Source organism: Neodiprion virginianus, chromosome 4 (assembly GCF_021901495.1).
Source record: "Neodiprion virginianus isolate iyNeoVirg1 chromosome 4, iyNeoVirg1.1, whole genome shotgun sequence".
Taxonomy (NCBI): Eukaryota; Metazoa; Arthropoda; class Insecta; order Hymenoptera; family Diprionidae; genus Neodiprion; species Neodiprion virginianus.
The window spans coordinates 10,132,088-10,156,574 of record NC_060880.1 but is presented as its reverse complement, the minus strand read 5'-3'; the positions used below and the strand labels follow the sequence as shown (position 1 = coordinate 10,156,574).

Here is a 24,487-nt window from a genome sequence, read left to right as displayed (position 1 = left end):
TCGTTCCGAATCGAATATTAATATTCGATTCGAAACTCGAATCGAATAATTCGAAAATTCGAATTATTCGAAAGTTCCCGAATAATTCGAAAAATTTCGAATAATTCGAAAATTCGAGTTATTCGATTCGAATTTCGAATCGAATAGTAATATTCGATTCGATTCGATTCGAACGATATTCGCACACCCCTAGTTCTGAGGTCTTGCGAAGCTGTTTCGACCATTTTTACGAACGTGCCCGTATGTGTGTGTGTGTGTAAGTATGTGAACCGCTTATAAGTTTTGAACGGCTTAACCGATTTGGACAAACTTGGTGGCGTTCGAAAGGGCTTCATCAAACTTCAAAAAGATTTCTTGCCAATATTAGTATCTAGATTTTTTCTGTTACTGACAGAGATGAACATATATTGAAATTGAGCAACTGTTTGCTTCGGGTAATTGATTTTTAATCGAAAAGTATATTATTCGTAAGTAGAATATTTTGATACACGATGTAATGGAATTTAAATTGGAAACAATAGAAAATCCAGTAATATTTCGATAATTCGCAAATTGTTCGAATTATTCGAAATTTTTCGAATTATTCGAAATTTTTCGAATTATTCGTCGAATTTCGAATAATTCGAAAATTCGAGTTATTCGATTCGAATTTCGAATCGAATAGTAATATTCGATTCGATTCGATTCGAACGATATTCGCACACCCCTAATACCGAGCTAATGACAAGAAAATTTGGTGAGGACAAAAATTTTAAATAGACGCTCTCGTAATCCTTAGAGATATTTTTTATACGGAGTAATTCATTCGTTGCTGAACACAAGTGCAACTGACGCAGCCGTTCTACCTGGTGCCCACAAACCAGACCACTCTCACCCGAGCCTCGCGCCCAGTAACGAATAAATGATCCTGTATGTCGTGAACGCTTTGAGTGTGCTTATACGTACTTACACCGCAGCACATACTCATCAGGAAAGTTTCATTTGCTAAGAATTATCTTTCAATACAGAATTTTATCTCAGTACAGTATATGGATAAAAATCTACATTATATGTTGCATAAGCAAAGGTGAATTCACTTCGTGATTTTCGAACTAGTTATTCTGCACAGTCTAAAATTTCACTCAATCATACAACATGCGTTTAGGATATGCCTACATTACTAACCATTACCAAAGTCCCAACAACGCGTAACGTAAACGCTCTATGGTGTGCGCAGTATAGTCGGTGAAACGCCGCCGCCGAATAATGATCTAATGAATGTTCGAAACGCAAGTCTAAAGTTGATATAGTCGACCTCGAATAGTAATACCTAACTTAAAATAACCTAAAACAATGCACCCTTAACGTATATAGTATAGGAAGTAATTAAAAAATCGTGATATCGAACCAACAAAGCACATATATCATAAACTTTGTAGAGATCGTATCATCACTGTACGTCATTTTGTTCTCCAATTCTTAAAAAAATGTCTTGTTTTATTGATTAATCTTCGTGTTTAATCCAAAAACCTTGTACGTCAAGGCATTGTAGATAATGAATGATAAATTTATAATTCTTTTAAATAATGTATGCCCATGCTGTAAAAAGTCTGCCTAAGGCAATTTGTATATCTCATCTATTGGCAACAAAATTAAGTCTTAATTTATAAATTTTGAAAAAAGCTATATTTGTGAGATCAAGTTAATTGAAATTTAAGAACAACTGAGTCAAATTCGTTTTCTGTTACTTTTTCTGTTAAGGGAGTATTATTGTTTCAATTTCATCCACTATGATTAGCTTCAGTGACGACTTCTGAACCGTTATTTCACAGTTGACTCAACATTTAATGTCTGCACAAGCCTGGAAAATGTTCTATGCTGTTTTAATTACCTCATGTAACAATAAAACGCAAGCCTTCGAGGTTTTAATCTACTAGTAAGAGTTTAACCTAAAAGCTTCTCGTCTCGCGTGTCACATATCTACAGAAATGAAATCTCTGTTCAAGTAGCTTATGAACGCAGATGGCGTTGCACTGTTGCGATCAATCACGTAGTAGTGCAGAGGGGCCCAATTTTTGCAACCAAAATACATGTCATTCAGAATTTGTCTCCCAGCCTCGGGAATATGAACAGCGTGATTGGCAAAAGTGCGAAATTGCAAGGGAGTGGCAGGCGTGGACGCTGCCCTCAGTCTCAACCCCATGTCAGCTAAAAGCCTGTAAAATTTGACCCCGCGGAATCTGGTGCCCAATATATTGATAGTGTGAAGGCGATTGCACTTTTCCAGTATTCGTATCAGGTGGAGCGACCTGAGATAAAGTTTGGCCGTCGACCCTGTGCAATTCAAAATGTACAATTCTTCGAGGTTCTTATTTGTCACCGACAACTGACGCAGAATGTCGTCGCTATCCGCTCTCGCGTTTAGGGTAAACTTCTTCAGCAACGGCATTCGCCTCAGTTCCTGGATGACCCGCAACGTGTTCACCTCGTTTCCTGTCACCTCGAACGTCCTCCACACCGCTGGGCTACCCACCACATGGCTAAACAGCTTGCAAACTTCACGAAGGTTATATAAATCCCGGGGATCGAGGTAGGAGCATATGTCCAACAACACCTCGATCGGCAGTCGGTTGATTCCCTGGCAGTGTTGGGTTGCAGGTCTTGACCCCGAATCGAATAACGTCTCTTTGCTGTTTTTACTCACTTTTAGACGTTTTCTACGAGAATTTTTGTCTGATCGCGCTAGAACGTCCTGCGATTTCTCTCGCATTTCCATCTCTTTGTATCCGTTTTTATCACATCTTTCTGTACAAGAAAGATGACAACATTTGCCGGTATCATTAATCTATTGCGTTTCAGACTCCGTGTAATTTTTATTCTCAATATAATCAACGAATCAATTTTTTTCTCCACTAACCTGATGCTAAGTATACAAATTACGAGAAATTTTGAGGATGACACATGTCAATTCATCGAGTATTACTGTTTTCACGATTTGACGTACGTATATTACTTCAAAGAACAAATGCTACTGTCAACCTCGATTATCTCACTGCTACCTGTTTATTTTTCTTGTTTTCAAGAGCGTATAAAATGATGAAGTTGCGGGTAAACAATTTTTAAAGACTGTCAATAATTTATTGCATTCAAGATTATTGCAAATACGTTGTGTCAGCAATAGTATTCCACTTGGAGATATTTAATGCCATTGATATGAAAAAGGCAGTAAAAATTAGTGAAGAATTGCAGAATTTCTAAACCTAAACAGGCACTCCCTAATCTAAAAATTTATTTTTAGACACGTATCTCAAACGCAAAAAAATGCATAACAACTCCATCCTATATGCGATTCAGAACAAAACCACTCCAATACGTTTTCATTTAACGCAAAAATAATAAAACGGTGTGATTTCTTTAAATTTACTATAGCAAATTCGTAGAAACGACACCATTTCATTATTTCTACGTTAAATAAATATGTATTGGAATGGTTTTGTTGGACAGTGTCAGCAGCCCCACAAATGGTAGAAGAAATTTTTTTTTTCAAATGAAAAACGACAAGGATCAGTCTCTGGATTTTCTTTGAGCATCGAATTAATATTTAATTACTTTGTAGTTACTTTCTTGAATTTGTCACCTCTAGTGTAGATTCGTCCGCTGACAGCGTCAGCAGCCCCACAGATAGTAGAAAAAAAAATATTCGAAAACGACGAGCATCAAATTCGGATAGCTTCGGATGTTCTTGGAGTATCTAATTAGCGTTTAATGACTGTGTAGTTACTTTTTCGAAATTACTCGCCCTCGGTAGATATTTCAATGTGGCGCAGGTTTCTTTTTTCTAAACGCGGTCTCTCGATCTAATGAGATGTAAATATTGTCTCTACTTAATCTAATCTGACCATAAATAACTCACACGTCTGATTAGATCTATTGAGACGTAATCACAGCTATTGTGCTAATCATATCAGATTTATAAATTATACATCTTTAGATTAGATTAGTTCGTTGACGAAATAATTTAAAGACGGTTACCGATGAGTAAATTCTCTTGACCAGTAGGTACTCGGCGGGTAAGTGGTCCTGCACGGGCCTGGGGCCATAAGATGCCGTATCAGCGATCCGGTAGCTTCTTTATCGGTGAAAACGTTCAACACGCAATCCCAGTAAACACACAAGCCCCCATGTAGGTAACCGTCCTTAACAGTTTTCAGTCAACGATTGAATGAAGACTATATTTGGATATAATTAAACCTGACTAAAGCAAATAGTATCTATTGATCTTTTTCCGGAGATGATGTTTCTGAACAGGCACTGTTCGTGACAATGACGCCACTAATTTTAAACTTATATTGATATTTAAAAATGTGAATTCGGTAATTCACGAAGAAGATTGAAAAAAGTGAAATTCAAGCACAGGTCAAAGACGAAATATTTCGAATAAATGTAAGGAATCACTGTGGATTTTTATTTTTCACGTAATTGTCCAATTTCGTCAACTATAATTGAAATATTTTGTACGAATAATCCAATATCAGATAACGTTGGAGAAAGAATCTCCGAACGCTTATAATTTGCCTCAAGGTCATCAGAAGTCGCAAGCCCTGTATCCATTCGCTAATCATAACCAACTTATGGTTAACAATATGTCTAATACTCGTAAATATATTCAGAATGAGCTCATCGTTCAATCTCTAAAACAAAATTGTGTCAAACTACCAAAAATTTTACGTCTAGTACAACCATTGGACAGTGGAATATACAAAACGTGTGTATTCGATATTTTGTAGGATGGTTGAATTTCAATATGCGCAATGTTCTGAACGTTCATTCGGAAAAAAATGTAAATAAACGTCTTCTATCGAGCTAGCTGCTTCGTTAGAAAAATTTGACTGTATGCGACAGTTTCCTTAAAAATTAATAAGAATTGACAAATATATAATGTGTAATGTGTAATTTGGTTTAAAAAATATTTATCAAAACAAAAAATTGAGTGGTGTACCTAATCTCCCAGAATTTTTTTTCCAATCAGAAACTTCAGCTGCATAAATTCCATCCAATGATTATGGACTCAAAGCAATATAATGTACAGCTATAATTAAGCCCGGGTATTACATCGAAACCTTATGGGGCACGATTTAGTGAATTGCGACGATATAACGTTACCTTTTAAGTAACAATTAAAAAAGTCATGATACCGTACTGTCACAACGATATCTAGTATTATCAACCCGTTTCGAGGTACGGATATTATTTTTTCTATACAGGTACCTTGTTATTCTTGGTGCAATGCAATTACAGTTGCACAACTATGCGAAAGTCTGCATACCTATAAATGTATATCTTACATAATGTCAGTCAGAGACGCATAAGTAATCCTTACGCATTACAGATAAGCACCAACAAACACGTAACCGTGTATGCATATGGTTCTTACTTACTGCTTATACCTACTTAGATAAGCGCTATATTAGGCGATACATTCCAAAGATGGGAACAAGTTCACTCATAAGATAAATGGCTTGTATGAGAGATTTCTGCAAACGTCAAATGGGCTATTTATCCTCGTCCAATAATATACATATACAACGAATTTCAGTTTTTTAAGTTCTTAGAATGGTGAAGGTTTCATTCTTTGGACGTACTTTGCAAAGGAAAATGTGAAATGTCGCAATATTCGTACACCATACGTGCACGTTGAGTGCGTTCTAACATGTATAATACAGTTATACTCATGTAACAAGTGGATAAATCTTCCGCAACGTGTATAATAAACCAAGAGTCTTAGTAAATTAACCTTATAATTTCTATAAATCGTATAATTTTATAGGTATCATTGAACGGTTTTCGCAAACGTATTCAGAAGCGTCTGTAGAATAATAAAATAAATTTAAAAAAAAGATCTTCAAATTTCTAGACAATACCCTCTTAAGACGTTCAAAATCGCACGCCCACTTTTTTCGTGTACATCTAACAAATTTTGGTTTATGAAGTAAAATTCTGTTGTTCAATCAAAAATTATTTTCAACAGAATAATTTTAATTCTGAAGGAATTGAGTTTGTGTTATAGCAACAAAATTTTCCTGCTGAAACAACAATATCTTAGTTGTTTCAACAAAACATTTTTCCAAGAGCAATTGATGTTCCTTCTATTCGAATAATCATTGATACTGTCCAGTAACATCACATGGAACCAAACCTATCATATCACGGTGACATAAGTATTCCTGCCACTGTGCGATTATTACCTTCAATAGTTTGGTACTTTTGAATTAGCATAATCGGTGGTGAAAGACATAATTTTCCACTAATGAAATCAAATTTCTTCATTCAAGCCAAATTCTCGATGCAGAAGATGCTAGCGCTCAATCCTGTGAAACAGTTATTTGTTTGGTTTGATCCATTTTTTTTTTTTCAATACAGTTTTGCGGTAACCGTGGTGACCCAATTACTTTTCGGATTCCGCGTTGGTTACCCTAACAATAAGATAAACAAAGCACTATAACCAAAAGGATTCACAAAAATGAAATCGATAGATTCCAAAATAATGGAATGTGATTACAAAACCAAGTGTTCAAAAACGCGAAAGGTCAAAACAATTCTTTACTTCACTCCTATTCCATATAGCACCCTAAGCTATGCTACCTAATATACATTATACCTACCCTACTCCGTTCACAGTGCGCCGCGCATGGATATATCTGTATCACGCTGAAAAATGGTAGTTTTTTGATGCCCTGGAGTTTACAACCCTGATAACTTACAAACAGTATATGGGACATTCTACGAAGTATCGATCAGGATCTAAAATTGATATTTCCGAATTAATCCAATTTTTTTGCTGCAAAAGTACTGGTCGAAAAACAAATCTCTGTTTTATTCAAATTTCTTCAATAATTCATGTCTGAGATATTGCTATTTCGAGACTGCCCATTCTCTAAAATCTCAAAAGATTCAGACAATTCTAGGAAAATATGACCAAATTTTTGAGCTCTATTCAAAAGTTGAGATTTTATCAATGCAAAAATCAAGTTACGAAAATAACGAAAATGTCAAAAGGTTACTTCTGGAATGCATTGTTCTTACGCAAATGAACCAAGAAAGTTTCTTACAACATAGATGAAAAAAAATATTCACAGAGTACGACTCGAAAAAAAAGTAAGTAACTATATGTATATATGTATACCGAGGTCTTCGCCACGTAGTGCGCCGAACGTCATTCCGCCATTTTTTCGTATATTTAATACATCACTTCCAAAGCAGATACATATGGCTATACATCTGTGAATGTAATAAGTCTGCTCTGATTACAGAAAATGCGTGATGTCAAAATAGCAATAAACAGAACGTTTTTTCGGTTCAATCTTCTGCTTCATGAAACCATAGTTTCATAACAAAGTAGTACCGACCGTCGAGCAAGGAAAACGCCGTATGATTTTTTCAAGCGGTGTCGCATCGAGATTTTGTATTTGCCATTTAATTAACACGCAAGAAAACCAATTCTGACGTTTGGATGGAGATAATAATTTCTCTACGTAACGATAGATAGAAGTTTATATCGTAGCGTTTCACAACTTAATTCGTTATGCTTTGATCAGCACGTCGTAGAACATTTTAAGCCGTACCGATTTTGCAAAAAGGCGAAGGAACTACGTGTTACGCAATGTTAAATATCTTAAAGATCGTACAGCTTAGAATGTTCGACGACGCACTGATTACGCTACCATGTACTGTTCCGTCCATTGCATAGAGAAATTGTAATCTTTATCCAACTGTCAGAATTGGATTTCTTACGTATTATTCAAATGGCGAGCACAAAATCTCGATGCGGCACCGCTGAAAAAAACACTCAGTGTTTTCCTTGCACGAGGTTCGATATTATTTTATGAATTATGATTTCATGAAATGAGAGGTAGAAAAAAATTTTTTGTTTTAATTTTATATTTGTAATACCTATGATGCCGAATTTTCTTGTAGATTGGAGAACGCGAGTCCTTGAAAATTGTATAAAACATACGACAAACTGAAACGTGTCCTTTTGGATGAAAAAAATGAATATCGTTTGTTTGATTGAAATGTGCATTTAGGAAAATGAATATGAATTCGATTCTGTTCAGAAATTCAAAAAAAAAAACGGTACTGGAGATAAATTTATCTTACATGTGTACCCTTCTCTTGCAGGTAGGAAATGAGTAGGTTAAAGTTTTAAAACAAGTGTATACTTTCAAATAGTACTAAGATTCAATTGTCAGGAATACCGACACAAGGGCCGAAAACAGTGGCTGAGTTCATGGACAATTCCTAATGCCATGTATACGATTTTGATGTTTCGTACAGTGAAATTACCCCCCTCCGTCACAACGCAACGATCAGATATATCTGCTATCAAACTTGACGACCGCGTAACTGTGTATTAGTTTGTCAATAACTTTTTTTTTTTTTTAACAAAACGTGTTAATTTAGTATACGAAGTACAGTATACCATGTTAAAAACGAGTATGAGAAAGCGCAGTGCATCGATAGACAGAGTAAAAGTATAAATCATAGCCTCACCTTCGGCTATAAGCATAGAACTACGTACTGCCAAAGTTTCATGAACAAGTCACAGTCACAATTTGTCATAAGGAGGGACTCCGCAATCAGTAACCGCATTTATACGTTGGCGCGGGCGAATTGTATAAGTGCATAAAAAATAAGTCGATAAAAAACTACAAATATTTATGTACATGAAGTAGAAATTAGAAGAAATAAAATCACGGGATGAAAAATCGAGAAAACTGGAAATAACGGATATTCCGAACTTACCGGCCAACCGCACGACTTTACATTTTACGAACTCTAAAGTAAATACGAAAAATAGTTCCTTCCCATACTCCTACCGGCCCTCTGTGTTATAACATGCACATCCCAGCTGTGGGTTATGGATATGAAATGAAAGACAGTCAAAATTCGTGCGGTTGTCACACGGTGGCAGACGACGTCGTTGGATGTGAATAATATTCTAGGTACGTACGATCGGTCGTTCGTGCGAAGAGCGAGCAAAATTGAAAATATTGTCAGTTGGATGAATAATATACGTAATCCTACCTTCCGTGGATGTTTTCTACCCTCTTTTGCCACTCAGGAAATTATCGCCAAGTACATATTTTCTCACAGTTTCGATTAAAAATTACCACCAATCACTACTCGCTCGATGGTGAGGGAAAAAACTGCGAATCCTCGGCCATACCAATTCCCAACACGACCAGCTCATAAACGACCGCCACTACCTCTGACAGTCAAACAACGAACTATTCTCAACAGCCGGCACCGTTACTAGACGTGTATACGGCTCTGTATCTGTACAATCATGCGCATAAGTTAACACCTATCGGCATCTGCAGTTTATTTTAAATTCGATCCCATTTAATTTTGAACCGCATATTATTGACGATGATATGATGCTCGGAATTATTCTCGACGGACAATTATCTTCGACATTAAATTGAAAAGAAAGGGAAAGAGTGCGATGCAGTCAAGACAATCACATTTATGAAAATTATCTTCACCGCATTAAAATCAGTTTTAAACGAAATCTCTCAGTTTTTTATCACGTATAGACGGCCGCTGTTACCCTTGAGGTAATTTTTACCTTTATATTCCAGTTGAAAAATAGATAAAACATTCAACTAGAAGGTACGATAAATAATATGTCCATCGATTTCAAGTCGAGTAATTTTTTATTCGAACTATACGCGATTACGTATCAGCACGGTACGCGTATGACCCTATAATACCATACATACTGAATATACCTACTGAATATTAATTAACGAATGAATATTAAGAATGCTTGTTTGCAACTGTTATCAAGAACGGAAAATTTTAGATACTCTTTAATTGTTGAGCTTTGAATTGAACAACTCTTAACAAGAGTCCGGGTCAAATTACAATTATTAGAATATAACGGAGCCGTAAATATTTAAAATCAAATTGACGCTTCTAAAAGTCTCAATGATTTAGTTTCAATGTAAAAAATATTATATTGCGTTTTTCATCTGCGGATACTGTACCATAGAAACAAATTAATATTTCGTCGAAATATGCAATTTTCGTGAATAGCACATTAATGGCACGTTAACGGTGAATGTTATTTTTATGAAATACCATTATAATTACACTAGTTTTTCGAACTAGAGGTTATATAGCCTACTTACCCTCACTAATCTCATATGCTCATACATGCAATTTTTATACGTACAATATTTGCATAGATACTGCTCGCACCGCGCATATATGTTTGCGCGTGCGCGCGTGTGTGTGTGTGTGTACCAATGCATAAACAACAAACTGGCAAGAACATTATTTATTGATTATTAATTATACTTTGTTTCAGGGATATGGGCATGTGCATAAAATATAAATTGTATGGACAACGCTTATTATTAATATACTATCAATGCTTCTCTTCAGTTTTTTGCGTATCATTTGAAAATATGAATTTCACTTCATTTTACAACTGTTGGTAAACATTAATGCCGAAATATCTTCAATTGGTGGGTGTAAACGATGCTGACAAAATTGTGTACAATACATATAATATTACTAGATTATTAACCGTATGATTTTATGCTCTTAATATATTTGGATGTGACATTATTTTTAATTTAACAATGCATTAATTTATTCTTTGGTATTGAAAAATGTAGTTTTATTTATTTTTCGTTTTGTATATCTGAATGAGATATCTTTTAATACATTCTTCCATCTATAACCAATAGAGTGTTTCAAAAAAACAGACTATTTTTTTTTTTTTTCGAAGAACATTGAAAAATCTTCCGAGTGTCCCTCAAAAATGATCTCGGTAAAATATGAGCTCTTAATATTGATATTTAGAGGTGGCGATTCTCAATTTTCTATTTCCCATTTAAATAACATGGGAAAAAATTTTTTTAAAATTTAGAATTTTATTGCTCGAAAACGAATCAGTGTGAAGATATAAACAAAACATATTCTTGTAGGAAATTTTATGCTCTACAAAAAAGATCTAAATAAAGATTTGCGTAAGGTAAGTCGTTTCGGAGTTATCAGGCCTCAAACATCGAACCGTTTGAAATAATGATGTTATTAATTTATAAATGCTACAAAACTGTACAATACCATTTGTAACTAACTAACTGTTACAATAGTATTTAAGTGATATGAGTCAGTTTTGTAGCATTTATAAATTAATAACCTCATTATTTCAAACGGTTCGATGTTTGAGGCCTGATAACTCCGAAACGACTTACCTTGCGCAAATCTTTATTCAGATGTTTTTTGTACAGCGTAAAATTTCCTACAAGAATATGTTTTTTTTATATCTTCGCACTGATTCGTTTTCGAGCAATAAAATTCTAAATTTTTAAAAAAAATTTTCCCATGTTATTCAAATGGGAAATAGAAAATTGAGAATCGCCACCTCTAATTATCAATATTAAGAGCTCATATTTTACCGAGGTCATTTTTGAGGGACACTCGGAAGATTTTTCAATGTTCTTCGACAAAAAAAATAGTCGGTTTTTTGAAACACTCTAATATACAACGTATTTCACTAAAATATTCCGAGTATTATTCAACTAAAGATGTGACGACTTTTTCCACCATTTTACACGTGGCAGTGAAAATTGAATTGCTAAACAGCTATTCAAACATCACACAGTAATCTCAAGAAGACGCAGGTAAATAAGGTTAAGAAACATAATTTCTGTGCTTATTTAACTATTGGATTTTCTATACAAAAGATCAAAACAACTCGAAAATAATTTCAAAATCACGCACACTTTAATATAGATGTTTTTAATCTGCCTCCTCAATGATCACCTATATCATTTATATACTACAAGAGCGGGCACTTTGATCCTTCACAGCCTTACTCATTACCAAACCAAATACTTAAACAGCAATAGGTCAAGTAAACTATAATATGAGAATGAGTTGAGAATATTTCAGTTTATATTTACGCTTAATTAGCTTTCTTGGTATATTTGCTCTCTAACTCCTGAAGTTTCGTGTCCAATTCCGCTGTCGAGAATGTCTGCACAGATAAATAATTGGGTAATTGTTATATCGACCTAATTAATATTGTAAAGTCATCAAAGAGTGAAAAAAGCATCAATACTAGGCTCTTTGTGAGGATTTTCAAAAATTCTGACAAATATTTTTAACTAGTAGTGATTACGGGATTTAAGTTTCTGACTATACGAGTTCATACATCTGCATACATTATATTATGTACATACAACACAAAAAAAGGAACATTACCATCTATATTCATGAGCACATTATTTTGTAATTTGCACCAGTGGATACCTCTGTAGCTATACAACAGAGGAACGCAACTCAAAACTCGCAGTTTTGGAAAAAAAATTGTTAATATACAAAATATTCAGTAGATGTCGTTGATTAATGTTTCAAATTGATTTTCACATAAGTTGCAGAAAACTATAAATTCTTCATTCTTTCAATCTTAACAAAGACTCGGGCTTTGAAAATATGCTTCCTGATTTGACCTACCCTTTTTCTCACAGGTTGGTAACTGCTTTTGAAACTTCTATCCTCCTGCCCTTGCTGAAATGAGACGGCAATTTCATAAGATTTTCAATCACTCAAATATTTTGTTACAAAGGTAGACTTTCATTTTGTATATTTACAAAAGGGGATCTCATTCCTCAAAGATAAATGCATGCAATTATTTAATGAATTACTGGATTTCTTCGCTAACCACTATTATTGTGAAAACAGTTAATCTCACGATTTTAACCACAGAGCAATATATTTCTAAAATATACATTTCACCCCATATTTTTCTGCATTTACTGCACTTGCTTTATGTAATAGAAGAATGTATTATTTTAAGGTAACTCAAGTTATAATATATTGCAAAGAAGCCTCGAAGGAACTTTCAACACCTACAAGGCTGTTTTAACATTGAAACACTAAATAAGTCTTTTCTAAAATTTCCAAAGTTTTAACAGAACTCAGTTCTTTAACCTCTAGACAGCCGGCAACACCACTACAGTGGTGTTGCCATGATTCGCACATATCCGGGGAACATTGGGGGATGATTATACGGAAGTATCCCACCAAAGTAGGCATGTATCAACGAAAAAAAATGCCAGCCGCCAGCAGGTTAATGCAAATATGATGATAAATGAATACAAAAAATCGGTTATGTATTTTCAATTCTCAGATTGGATTCAGCTTACCCAAAATTGTCTGTACTCTGGTGACAAACTTTCTAAATATAATATTCTATCCTCGATCCTTTTCAGTCTTTGATAGACATCCTTTGGAACAGGTCCTTTAACACCAATGTGATTCTCACTTGTCACCAATCTTTCCTTCAGTGCAGGGAGATAAGTAGCAGGAGAACTTTGGTTTGAGTGATTTCTTGTAGTTTTTTGCAGGGTTGATAGGTCAGCCACCTGTGGTCCCCAAGGATTGAGCACCCTGTGTACTAACAGACGAATGGGACATATTTTTAATTAAAGTATGCACATCAATTAGAAATAAAGATTCGAGCACACTCTTAAAATTGTAGTGTGCATTAATCATATTATATTCTATGCTCTCATGAAACAGCATGTATTTTTAAGATAATACATAGAGCTAGGGAATTAATGTTGGTTGGCATAATCATATGAATGTACATTTTTGCTAATAAAAGCATTTTTGCTAATAAAAGGTTTCCTAAAACGTGCACGAGTATCGCCAAAGTAACCTCACTTCCACACGTCATACTTACAGTTATGCAACATAGGTTTTGCAAACTCATGCGACATAATGACTATTCTGGACATTTGAATATACTGAAGTACGAACAATATTTCATAACAGTAGAAATTGTAAATCATGTTTTTTTTTACCTTTAACATGGCTTTTGGAATCTTTGCGTCGAATTAAGATTGCATCAACTCGAGCGCAGGAATTTGCCCTGTCTTCGTCAACTTTTACCCTGTAATATATAATAATTGATGTAATTAAAATGTCAAAGAAAAAAGTAGCACTTTTGAAGGTAACACCAATAAAAACCTGCTTCTAACCGATGGGCTAATAATTATGGCTGCTGAACTAGTTTGCAGATATGCTTAATTTTGATAACATTTCTTTTCAAACTTTTCAACGATACAAAACGTTTTTAAGTAATTTCCTAGGCATAGTATTTTTTCAAGCTTTTACTCTACAATTTTCATTTCAACCACATTAAAGATTACTGGAAAATGTGTGAAACATTTTGGAGAAACTTAAAAGAGGTAATTTTGTGAGCCTACTCCCTCAAGTGAAAAAAAATTTATAACATCTCTATGGGTCTCTATCGTAATTTCGCTTCGTAAATATTAACATCATTGAATATTCTTTCCAAAAAATTAAAACTCATCAAGAATGACTAATTGTTTTTTTATAGACCGAAGAAAACTTCTTAAAATATTTTCAACACTTTCATGTTATTTCGAAATTTTTAATTGCATATTATATTTATTTTTGTCGTTTCTTTCATGTATGGGCTTACATTTTTTAAGTAAAAATTTTGGTCTGTGTAGCGTACACTGAGATATACATAGATGATGCACACTCTAGTACTACGGTTTTCGAAAAATAGGTTGATCAAATTTATTACGTATTCGATTACGATTTTTGTATTGAATTTTTAGCGCTCCCTGTCGTCAGAAAAAAGATATGAGCTAATGTATTTTTTGTCTAAAAAAATCTAATCTTTCCAAATATGAAATCCATTTTGAGGTAGATCCTCAGGAAATGTACATAAAGGGGGTGTTTTTACTTTTTGATTCATGCATATGCAAAAGACCCAAAAAATAAATTGTTTTTATTTTCTTGTTTGAAAAAATAGTCATTTTTAAGCATATTCTGAAATTTTCAGATTGGCGTTACGTCTGGCCTTTTCCTTCGACTACACATCTACACTAATCACTATTCCAATAAATCATTTACACATTCAATTATAAACCTTTCTTAACTCATTCCTGACTTCTTCCGGCATTCTCCGAGTCGAGAGCAGGACGAAATTGGACCTAAAGGTATTCAAAATAACATCGTGGGTGAGAATATAGGTAGTTCGATAACCACTCGGCAATGCTATCCCTCTATCCCGTAACAGCTCGGTGAAAACGGGATTATGATTAGTATGATTTTTCCAAAGATCTCGAATTTTCGAATTTTTATTCAAAACAAAAAAATAACAAAATTATTCAGTAAATTGTTCGTTTCTGTTATGTCAGAAAATGGTCATTGAGGAATGCCCTAAAGTTTTCTAAGTGGAATGAAAATTTTCCAGTGACAGAATATATTCAAAAGATTCCAGATCTGGAGTTTTTACACCAATTCATCATTAATAGTGACCCCATTTTTGACCCACCAAAAAAACGTTAGGATCTACTTCGAAATGTCTACTTTTTTGCACACGAAATTAAAACAATTAATTTACTGGTTCTTTTTTTTCTATATCATCAATTTATCCATATACATATTCATATCACTCTGAAATGTTCAGAATATACTCCAAAATGTCGATTTGTACGCGTAACAGAATTAAACAATTCATAATAGAATTTTTTTTAGAGAAATATTCTGAAAATTCGAATTTACCGGAACAACTATACGAATTTAATCATGGTCCTATTTTTGGCCCACTCTAAAAATTTCAGGAGATACTTAAAAATATCCACTTGTTGAATCAACAACATGAAAATTTACTTTTTGGGCCCTTGCATTTACATCACTCAAAAAATCGAAAAAACGTATTATTTAGTACTTCTTGAGGACCCACCTCAAAATTGACTTAATAGTACAGACGCCACTTTTTTTTACAGAAAATTCATTAGGTATTATCTTTTTCCAATGGCAAGGAGTGCTAAAACTTAGTTCCAAACAGTGATAAAATTGATTGACAATAAGAAAAATATAATTTCGTAGAAGAATATTGAATTTTTAATGTATGTACATGGCAACATGTCTATAATTCATAGAAAGATTGAATACTGCTAATTAGCTCCAAAACTAATGTATCTAATTTTTTAATGAATCAAAACTTCTCCCATTGGTGTATGTTTTAAATTCGAAGACAATGAAATATAATCGTGCATTACTGAACAATTTCTTGGCTGTATCTTTGTTTCTAAGAATTTCTGAGCTCCCTATATTTACTACGTACCAAAGAATTACGGTATAACATATAACCGTAAGCGAATATTTTACAAAATAAACGAATGAGGGAAACCAAATGGGGTTAAGGATTAAGAAGTAAAGTATCACATAAAATAGTGTTCTTCAAAACCATCTATCCTAGAATAATGACTTACATGCACGCTTAATGTGATATTCCATTTCCGGCAACCCATTTTTTTGATCCATAGTTACAGAATTTAGTACCCATCTAGGATTCAGTTTTCACTCATCATCAAAGAACCCTCAGTTACATAACTTTCAATATTTAGCGGATTAAAAGATATAGAATGTTCAAGTTTTGCAAAGCAATTTTTTTCTTACAATCTTTAAACCAATATATCTTTGGGTTCAAATCACCCGAAAATAAAAAACCGAGCAGTGCTTTTGAATCACATGATTATCATCTCTTCAATGATATCGGTATAAATAATCTTCAAATATTACCTAACTTCGAAATTCCCGAAAATACTTCGTTTTTATCAATTTGCACTAGAAGAATGTGTTACTGAATGTTCCTTTACATATAACGATGACTCTGCAATTTTCGGAGATCTGTTGTTATTTTTTCCGATTATTAGTGTCATCATTCGTAAATAAATAATTTTTTGATTACTCATTAGCCGTGCATGGCGTCCCCCTACTAAATTATGAAAATCTCGTGAACCCTTGATCAAAAGAATCATGTATGATAAACTGCATCCCACTTAAATCAACTACTGTTCTGTCACAACTATATTTTTGATATTCTACAAACTTTTCCACATGCAAACATTTTTTCTCAATGTCATTACTATTAGATGTAAATTACATTTTTCTTCTACCCAACCTAATGTACTATCAGGATTGTTGATGATAATAAATTCTTCGTTCCCTTGTACAAACTGTCACGCTTTGATAGCCAAGTTCAAAAGAAAGTAATAATCAAATGGCCCGTTCAATCGGCGTGCAAATAAAATGTCGACAATGCTTCGAGATTTTGAGATTTCGATGTTTCGACTTCGATCGAACATGGCTCTTTTAAGATGCGCTTATTTTAAAAAAAACCCAGAATTCTAAATTTTTTCACTCTTCTTATTATCATTCTTTTCTCGCAACTTTCAAATCAGAAAGTTACTCAAATTTTAGTAGAGTTATCAAGATCAACTCGCATCACCAATTGAAGTCATTTTACCTTCAACTTCTCCAAACAGTACTAAACTTATATAAACTTATGTAAATTGCAAAGTATTTTATAAGAAGTAATTACTTCAACGAAAACCTAGATCGTTGAATTTTGATTGTTATCTCTTCGAGGAAACTAGAGCAACGTGGCTTAGGTCGGAAATTTGATTGAAATGTAGTTTTGTTCCACCATGTTAAAGGAGCCCGAATATACGCCTAGAAACAAATTTGAATTTTTTCAAGTATTGAAAATGATTTTGGCAGCTTTGAAAATGATATTTTCAAGTTATCTGTAAGTAACAAGAATAGTAAAATGTCATTCGAATAACCATAACCATGTTTTTGTTCCACTTTGCTCCAGTCTTTCTTACTCTTTACATTGAAGAGCTCTTGAAGTAATTTTTTCAGTATAAGTTAAGTACTGTTTACAGACGTCGAAATTAAAATAAATATCAAATCCAAGAATGAATTAGTACGGAAATCTTATAATTCTAGTAGAGTGGACACTACTTTCATCGCCGATCTGAAAGATGTCAGAAAGAAGTGAATAAAAATGATTCAACAAAAAAATACGACTAAACTGAAAATTCTGTTTTTTTTTTTTTTTTTAAATAATTTAAGACACGGAAAACATATTTTCGATTAAAATGCACTACTTATTTTTTATTTTCGAGCGATTAGAACGCGAGACATGTTGGCTTCAAGATTGTCAACAAAAAGTTTCTGCAAATTTTGGAATTCAAATATCTTATGGACTACTCAATATTAAAGACTATAACTAGGGGTTCGTTCTCCAATGATGACTGAGGACCTAATCCCAGATAAGTGCCAAATTCTATGACTATGCTCCAAAAAGAGGTCTGCTAGAAATAAAATACCTCTTATATATCAACGAACCTGTGACTGCAGAACTCTTGTACATTGACAATATTGTTTTGCTCTCGTTTTCTTGCAATGAATGCATTTATTCTACGATTCAGCTCATCAGTACTAACACGGATTTGTACAAGATTTGAATTAACTGGTACATCAAATGATTCTCTCTTCTCTGTCATTCTGTCTTCATTTTCATCTTGATTCGTACCACTCGGGAAGATTTTGTGATTGTTTTGTAACAGCAAATCATTAGCACTCGCAACGTTTGCATATGCTAATAAAGTTTCATCTCGACCTGTCAACAGAAGTCTCTCGTTTAAAACAAAACTCAACGCAGTTTTATGAATGGTAAACAGACCTGTACGAACGAAAAAAAAAAAATTATGCAGTCTCTTTTCATACATATAATGATAAAAACGAATTTTATTAATGTTAAAATATACAGATCACAATGAATCAATATTGAAAAATAAAACGCAAACAGTCCTCGCAAAGTTTCAACTTTATGCAAATAATATTTGTTGAAAGTTCAGGAATAAAACAATTTCCAGTAATTATGTATACCAAGGTAATCTCATAATGCGAATTGTCATATTCAAGCGAAGACGAACTGACAATGGTCATGGGAGCCACATCGAGTAGCTTGAAAGGATCCATTTCATGAAATTTTCTCGATATATGCAAAGAATTATGACCACTCTAATTTATATACTTAACATCATGTTGAAGTTAGTAACATTACCCTAGCAATTATTTCCTCAGTAAAACGTAATAAATAGGAATATATTCATATTTTGCAATCCTAGTTCCTTCATAATCAGTGTAAAAATAAAAAAAGTGATTGCTTCTCAACATTTCGTTACGATAACGTTACTAACTTCAACCTCGCTACTTGACACTTAAAAACTGTCACATTCTCAGCATTCATCGACTTTGGCATAAATGTAGTGGTATCTTGTCACGATAATAGTACAGTATGTAAAAAATTATTTACTGGTGGACCAAGAGCATTCTTTGTTTTCTTTCCATTGTGACTTGTGGTTATCATAGATTTCCTTCTTCCAAATAGGTACAGTACTTTTCAGCATGTCAATAGCAAACTGCGTAGCTTGAAGACTCTCTTGTCTGTGAGACGAAGAAATAGCTATGACAACGCTGGCCTCAGTCACAGATACGACCCCTAGGCGGTGGTAAATTGCTATGCGTTCAACATCCCATTGAGAGCGAATCTTTGAGCATACATTCTCCAATTCTTTCAACGCCATTGGCTGGTATGCCTCGTACTCCAACTTAACGACCTGCCACAGAAAAAAATGTATCTTGCAACAGTCTTACTATTCTGATAAAAGACATTACGAAAATTCTAATAAAACTGCGCAACTCATTGATGAATTTCTAGTTTTTCAGACTTGCAACAACCATGAATTGTGGGTAACTTGCAGACTACGAGAGAACATTTCATAAGTGAACTAATGTGGCAGTATTATTGCTAAAATCTGGCAACCGATTTTCATGAGTAAAAAAGTTGTTTGAAATCTTCAATTTTCTAATCAACTGACATTTCAAAATTTACTGGAATAATGATTTCCTTTTCCATTCGATTACAGAAGTTTGAGGTAGGTGGTAAAAAACTGTATTCTTCCAAAAGTCACATATGTTTTTTAAATTTTCCCACAACTATAATAGCGGAATAACTAAGCACTGGGTAGAAAAAATTAGTTGTAACAGTGAAGACGTTATTCAAAAAATGCCATCGATACAGCATCATTTCCAGATTTTCTATCAAATTCTGTGACGTTTTACGGTAATACTTTCTGCGAAATTTTATATGAATCGGGGTTGCTTCACACACCATTTCAATTCTCTAAAACCGCGGGGCTGTGCGCCCAACTTTGATCAGCTTAAGGAGTCAGTACTCCTTTCCAAGAAATTGTAGCATCATGAACAGTGGCGTCATTGCCAGCATGGATGGTATAGACCAGACCTCGATATTTTTATGGCATGGAAATTCCTGCCCTGGATTTTGGAACATAGAAATTTTTTTCAAACACATTTTACGCGCATTTTAAAAAAAAATTTTAGTTAAAAAATAAATTAGAGTAACCAAAGTTAAAATTCTTCAGATCTGTCTTGAATTAAACGACTCGATTTATATGAATTTGTACTGTATTTGTTTGAAAAACGCAACTTGATTACTTTTCCATACACTTGGCTTTCATGCTACATAAATTGATACAATATCTGATATATACCTGTTAACTTGTATCTAACTTCAAATGAATAAAGAGATTTGAATACTGAATAGTAATTTTTTTATGAGAGAAATAATTTTGCTTCTGATTTCCTAATGTTCCAGGTTCCAAATTTATATAATGTCATTGACACATTTCATTTCGAAGTCCTTCTATTTCCAGACTCCTCAACTTTAAGATTGAAGAATTCTGATCTACTCCTATGTATACTATTAGGATCAAACCTTTATTTCATTGTATAAAATTGTCTCATTTTTAGACATACGCATGCCCCCCCGCCAAAGGCCAAATATCGGTAAAAAAACGTAGTGGCATCGCTGGTCGTGAAATATTAACTGAAGTCTGCAAAACCGATATGTAAATCCAGACACAATTAATACGAGATAGTGTAAAATCACTTGTAGCGTATTTTCCAGAAATTATATTAATAGGGATACTAATAATAATATAGATACTTGTCTGCTTTATCAACATTATAACAAAATTAATTGGATTTCACAGTTCGATTGTCAGAAAAATTATGACCAAATAAATGGAATGATTGATATTCCTTTTTACATATGCAGTGACAACTTCTAAATTTCTTAGAGTACAAGTAATTGTGTACCTTCTTTCCTTCAAAATTGTCCCGAGTTGTACCAATGAAAGTGGATATTGCTCCACAATTTGCTGCAACCACCAGATTAATTATGTCTCCTATATTCAACTGTTCCGTCTGCAGCTTAATGACATCTTTTGAGTCATTCATCTTAACCTGCAACAAAGACTGTGATTGTGAATATATTCCCAAAAATGACTATTGGAATTTACAGCATAACAAAGGAACCAAAAGTATTAAAAACAGAGAACAATCACGATTATAAGTACAATTCTAAAGTCAAGGCCGAAATTCTTACTGAATAATTTGAAAACAAATCGAATTGAGATCTAAAATTCTTGATAATGATTAAAGAATCAAAGTAGATCCTGCATGTCAAATTTTCGTGAATGCAACTCATTGTAGATTCAAGAGTAAACTGAAGGTGATATTTAAATCGTTTACGTTAATATCATAAGTAATTCAAATAATCGTAAAGCTGAACTTTGTAACATTAACGTAATGATGAATTTTTTCCGTCTGATCATTATTTAGCAACTTTATAGTTGTCCATAATACAGTAGTTGACTCAAATAAAAGCAGAGCATAAATATGAAATTTTGCAAACGTAACTCTTTCAGTCATACTAAAGTTCCAAAATCATGATTTAAAAAAAATTTTCCTTCATCTTAGCTTTGCAAACTTTGAGCTCATAAATTTTCTAAGAATACTTTGCTAAAAGGCTGGATCATTATTAAGAAATTTGAAATATCATAAATAATGAAAAACCCTGAAAAAAAACGCCTTTTTTGTAATCAAGAACTATTATTTGAAAATAGCGCAAACAATATCTCAAGAACCAATGACAAGATTCAGTTCCAATAAGTTTCCTTTTACTAGGCTTGAGGCTGAACTTAATAACATTATTACAATGATTAACGTTTTAAAAAATTGCTATTTCACAGCTGCAGGAATCTCTGAAATTTAGTAAATCATAATGAGGCAAACTGTATTCTTTTTCATATTTTGAAAACTTAACTACTTCAAACTCACTATAACCTTGCAAGATAACAATTTTTCCCCGCAATGTTTGGTTACATAAAGGTTACTAACTTCGGCATTATTACTACGCTTTGCTCCTCCATAAGAATGGTCTAGACTTTAGCTAGACTTTATAAGCTATGAACAAAAGAGCCGAATTCAGATTTTTGGATAAGTAACAGATACTGGGAAATGAGTTTAAATAATCTTTTCTCCGAAAATTGTGTTAATTATGTGCAACATTTTATCAATGAATATTGTGTTTCGTGGAAGACCATCCATATTGTTGAGCCTGTTTCTGGCAGTTTGTGGTGATCCAACATTAAACGGCGTATGGCTAAGCCAATTACAGTTTATTTTCTTCAAACTTGGGTTTTTCAATACTCTTGTGTTTAGAGCTGTCACGGTAACTAAAAATTAAAGGCAAATAAATTCCAGTAGGCTTTGTAATAAGCTGTTGAATGTTGGATGTAATAATACAAACGTTCTTCTAGGTACCCCCATATTCCTTGCCTACGGCGATAAAGCTGGAAATGATTATGGTATTCATGTCATTTTTCATCAGCATTGTACAATACGAGGATAAGATGCTGATACTGGCAACTGCCCAATCCTGAAACATAACTTCGACCCTACAGAGAATGGTACAGCCGCTCGTTGCGGCATAGTATTATTATGAATGTGGCGGAAAAACATATTTCACTACTTGAATGAAATAAGGTTCCGAAAGATGCCCATGATAGAAGATTTGTGCGAAAACAGTCAGGAAGAAAAGTATACCTTTTGTAATTACGTAGTTCTCATTTTTTCGCTGAGCAGTCAAAGTAGTTTGATCATTATTATGATTAAATGTAAATAAATTGAAATAAATGTTAACATGTTTGATAAACTAACCTCCACTGAGCGGGGGAATAACAGCAATTTCGTCCTGATCGGATAGGTTAAGCGTTCCGTTAGCTGCAAGGTATTCTTCGTTGAGAGATAAGATAACAGAATCGCGAATACTTTCGAGACCAAATTTCTCAATAATTGTATCCAACAAAGATTGGTAAGAGATGTTAGCCGGCAGCGTAGCCCGAGACTCTTTCAGGCCGGACAACTCGCGAGCCTTGGCGAAAAAGAGAATTTTTACCAGCGACTCTTGTGATTCCATCATAAACTATGGGCGACAGAGTGGCGACAGCGACTGGCTCTGCTTGGCACTTGCATAGACCTTTATCGCACCACACATGTTTTCAACACATGCATTGTTATTGCTCACTGTTTACTCGATTGGTATTAGCCAATACTATCTCGTTACGTAAGAAATATTTTCCCGGAACAATAGATCGGTGGAAAGTTGGTAACGATGCATAACGAGGTTATGTTTGCGTACGGTACGGTCGAAAAACGCTAATACCGGAAACGTGTCGAAAAGGAGAACTGTGATTAATCAGCCTTTCTTCATCAGTCGTCAAATTGACGTGTAATTCTACTGTTATCTCCTCCATACATACCAATTTATTGCTGTTGCAAAAATTTCTGTTTTTATTGACAAGCTGCTCGACAATTCTTGGACCTTAAAATTGTTGCTAGGCTGACGCCCGTGGTGATGACGTAACACCTGTTAGCTGGCGCCTCACTAGACCAAACCGAATGCACTTTTGATAATCAGGTCAAAGGCGGAATGAGGTCACGGGAAGTATGGTCGCACAAAACGGCCAGGCGTGGGCCCTTATTATTGCACGAAAAATAGATACCTATCTACCTGCCTGAAATCCAGTTAGAATGCGAAAGCAGGAACTGTATTGTTAAAAGTAACGGAACCATATATATATATATATATCTGTATAAAAGATATATGCATATACCTATCTACGCATATTTTATCATGCATTCATCGGCATCCTCACATCTGGTGACATCGCAGTCAAATTAATATCGCCTATGTATTATCTTATCGAAGAACCTCCATTTGGAGAAAAATGAGCGTGCAAGTTGTCTGGTAGAAATATGGGAATTATTTCAAAGCTGAAGCGCTCGTGATTCTTGTATACAAAGCTACGACGAAATCTAAATGGAATATTCAATTGCTTATTTGAACTATACCAGTTCTGTCATGATACTTGGGAAATAATTATGTACGGTATGAAAGTATAGGTGTTGACTTCAAATTGTAAAATACAGAAAGCAAACGGCGCACTGCGTATGTGTCCAGAAAAAAACCTATGATTGAACAACTATCACGGACAAAGCTGAGAGTGGCACTATGGTAGTAACTCGTAAGTAGTGGTATAGTTTAAAGACGCAGTAGCCTTGTGCAAGATGTTGGTGCAATCATATTCTTTCTAGTTCTATTCTATACAATAAAAATAAATAGTTGTACGACATACAATCTGAAAAATATTTCATACGGAATTAC

General features: G+C 34.0%; 3 protein-coding genes across 7 annotated transcripts in view; all 3 read right to left on the bottom strand.

Moving 5' to 3' along the window:
- Positions 1 to 9,242, bottom strand: part of LOC124303326 (tubulin polyglutamylase TTLL5) — a 282,756-nt gene extending 273,514 nt beyond the window's left edge. For all 4 annotated transcript variants that reach the window (XM_046760409.1, XM_046760407.1, XM_046760408.1 and 1 more), the window contains exon 1: positions 9,064 to 9,242. The gene's annotated coding sequence lies outside the window, so the exon portion shown is untranslated. The remainder of the gene's footprint in view (positions 1 to 9,063) is intronic.
- On the bottom strand, positions 1,891 to 2,755 carry LOC124302097 (uncharacterized). Its single transcript, XM_046757887.1, has one exon. The coding sequence runs from the start codon at positions 2,753 to 2,755 to the stop codon at positions 1,952 to 1,954; it is 804 nt and encodes a 267-aa protein (XP_046613843.1). The 3' UTR covers positions 1,891 to 1,951.
- A 2,231-nt stretch (positions 9,243 to 11,473) lies between the features above and the next one.
- Positions 11,474 to 23,110, bottom strand: LOC124303331 (molybdopterin synthase catalytic subunit). 2 transcript variants are annotated; one of them, XM_046760426.1, is made up of 8 exons: positions 22,981 to 23,110; positions 21,076 to 21,222; positions 19,211 to 19,514; positions 18,238 to 18,511; positions 13,863 to 13,951; positions 13,203 to 13,453; positions 12,511 to 12,564; positions 11,478 to 12,031 (listed from the first exon to the last, which is right to left on the bottom strand). In XM_046760426.1, the coding sequence occupies exons 2-8, from the start codon at positions 21,214 to 21,216 to the stop codon at positions 11,960 to 11,962; spliced, it is 1,185 nt and encodes a 394-aa protein (XP_046616382.1). In that variant the 5' UTR covers positions 21,217 to 21,222; positions 22,981 to 23,110; the 3' UTR covers positions 11,478 to 11,959. The 2 variants fall into 2 exon arrangements, with proteins under 2 accessions (XP_046616383.1, XP_046616382.1); XM_046760427.1 differs by lacking the exons at positions 21,076 to 21,222; positions 22,981 to 23,110 and adding an exon at positions 20,069 to 20,205 and having other exon boundaries at positions 11,474 to 12,031.
- Positions 23,111 to 24,487: the final 1,377 nt, after the last annotated feature.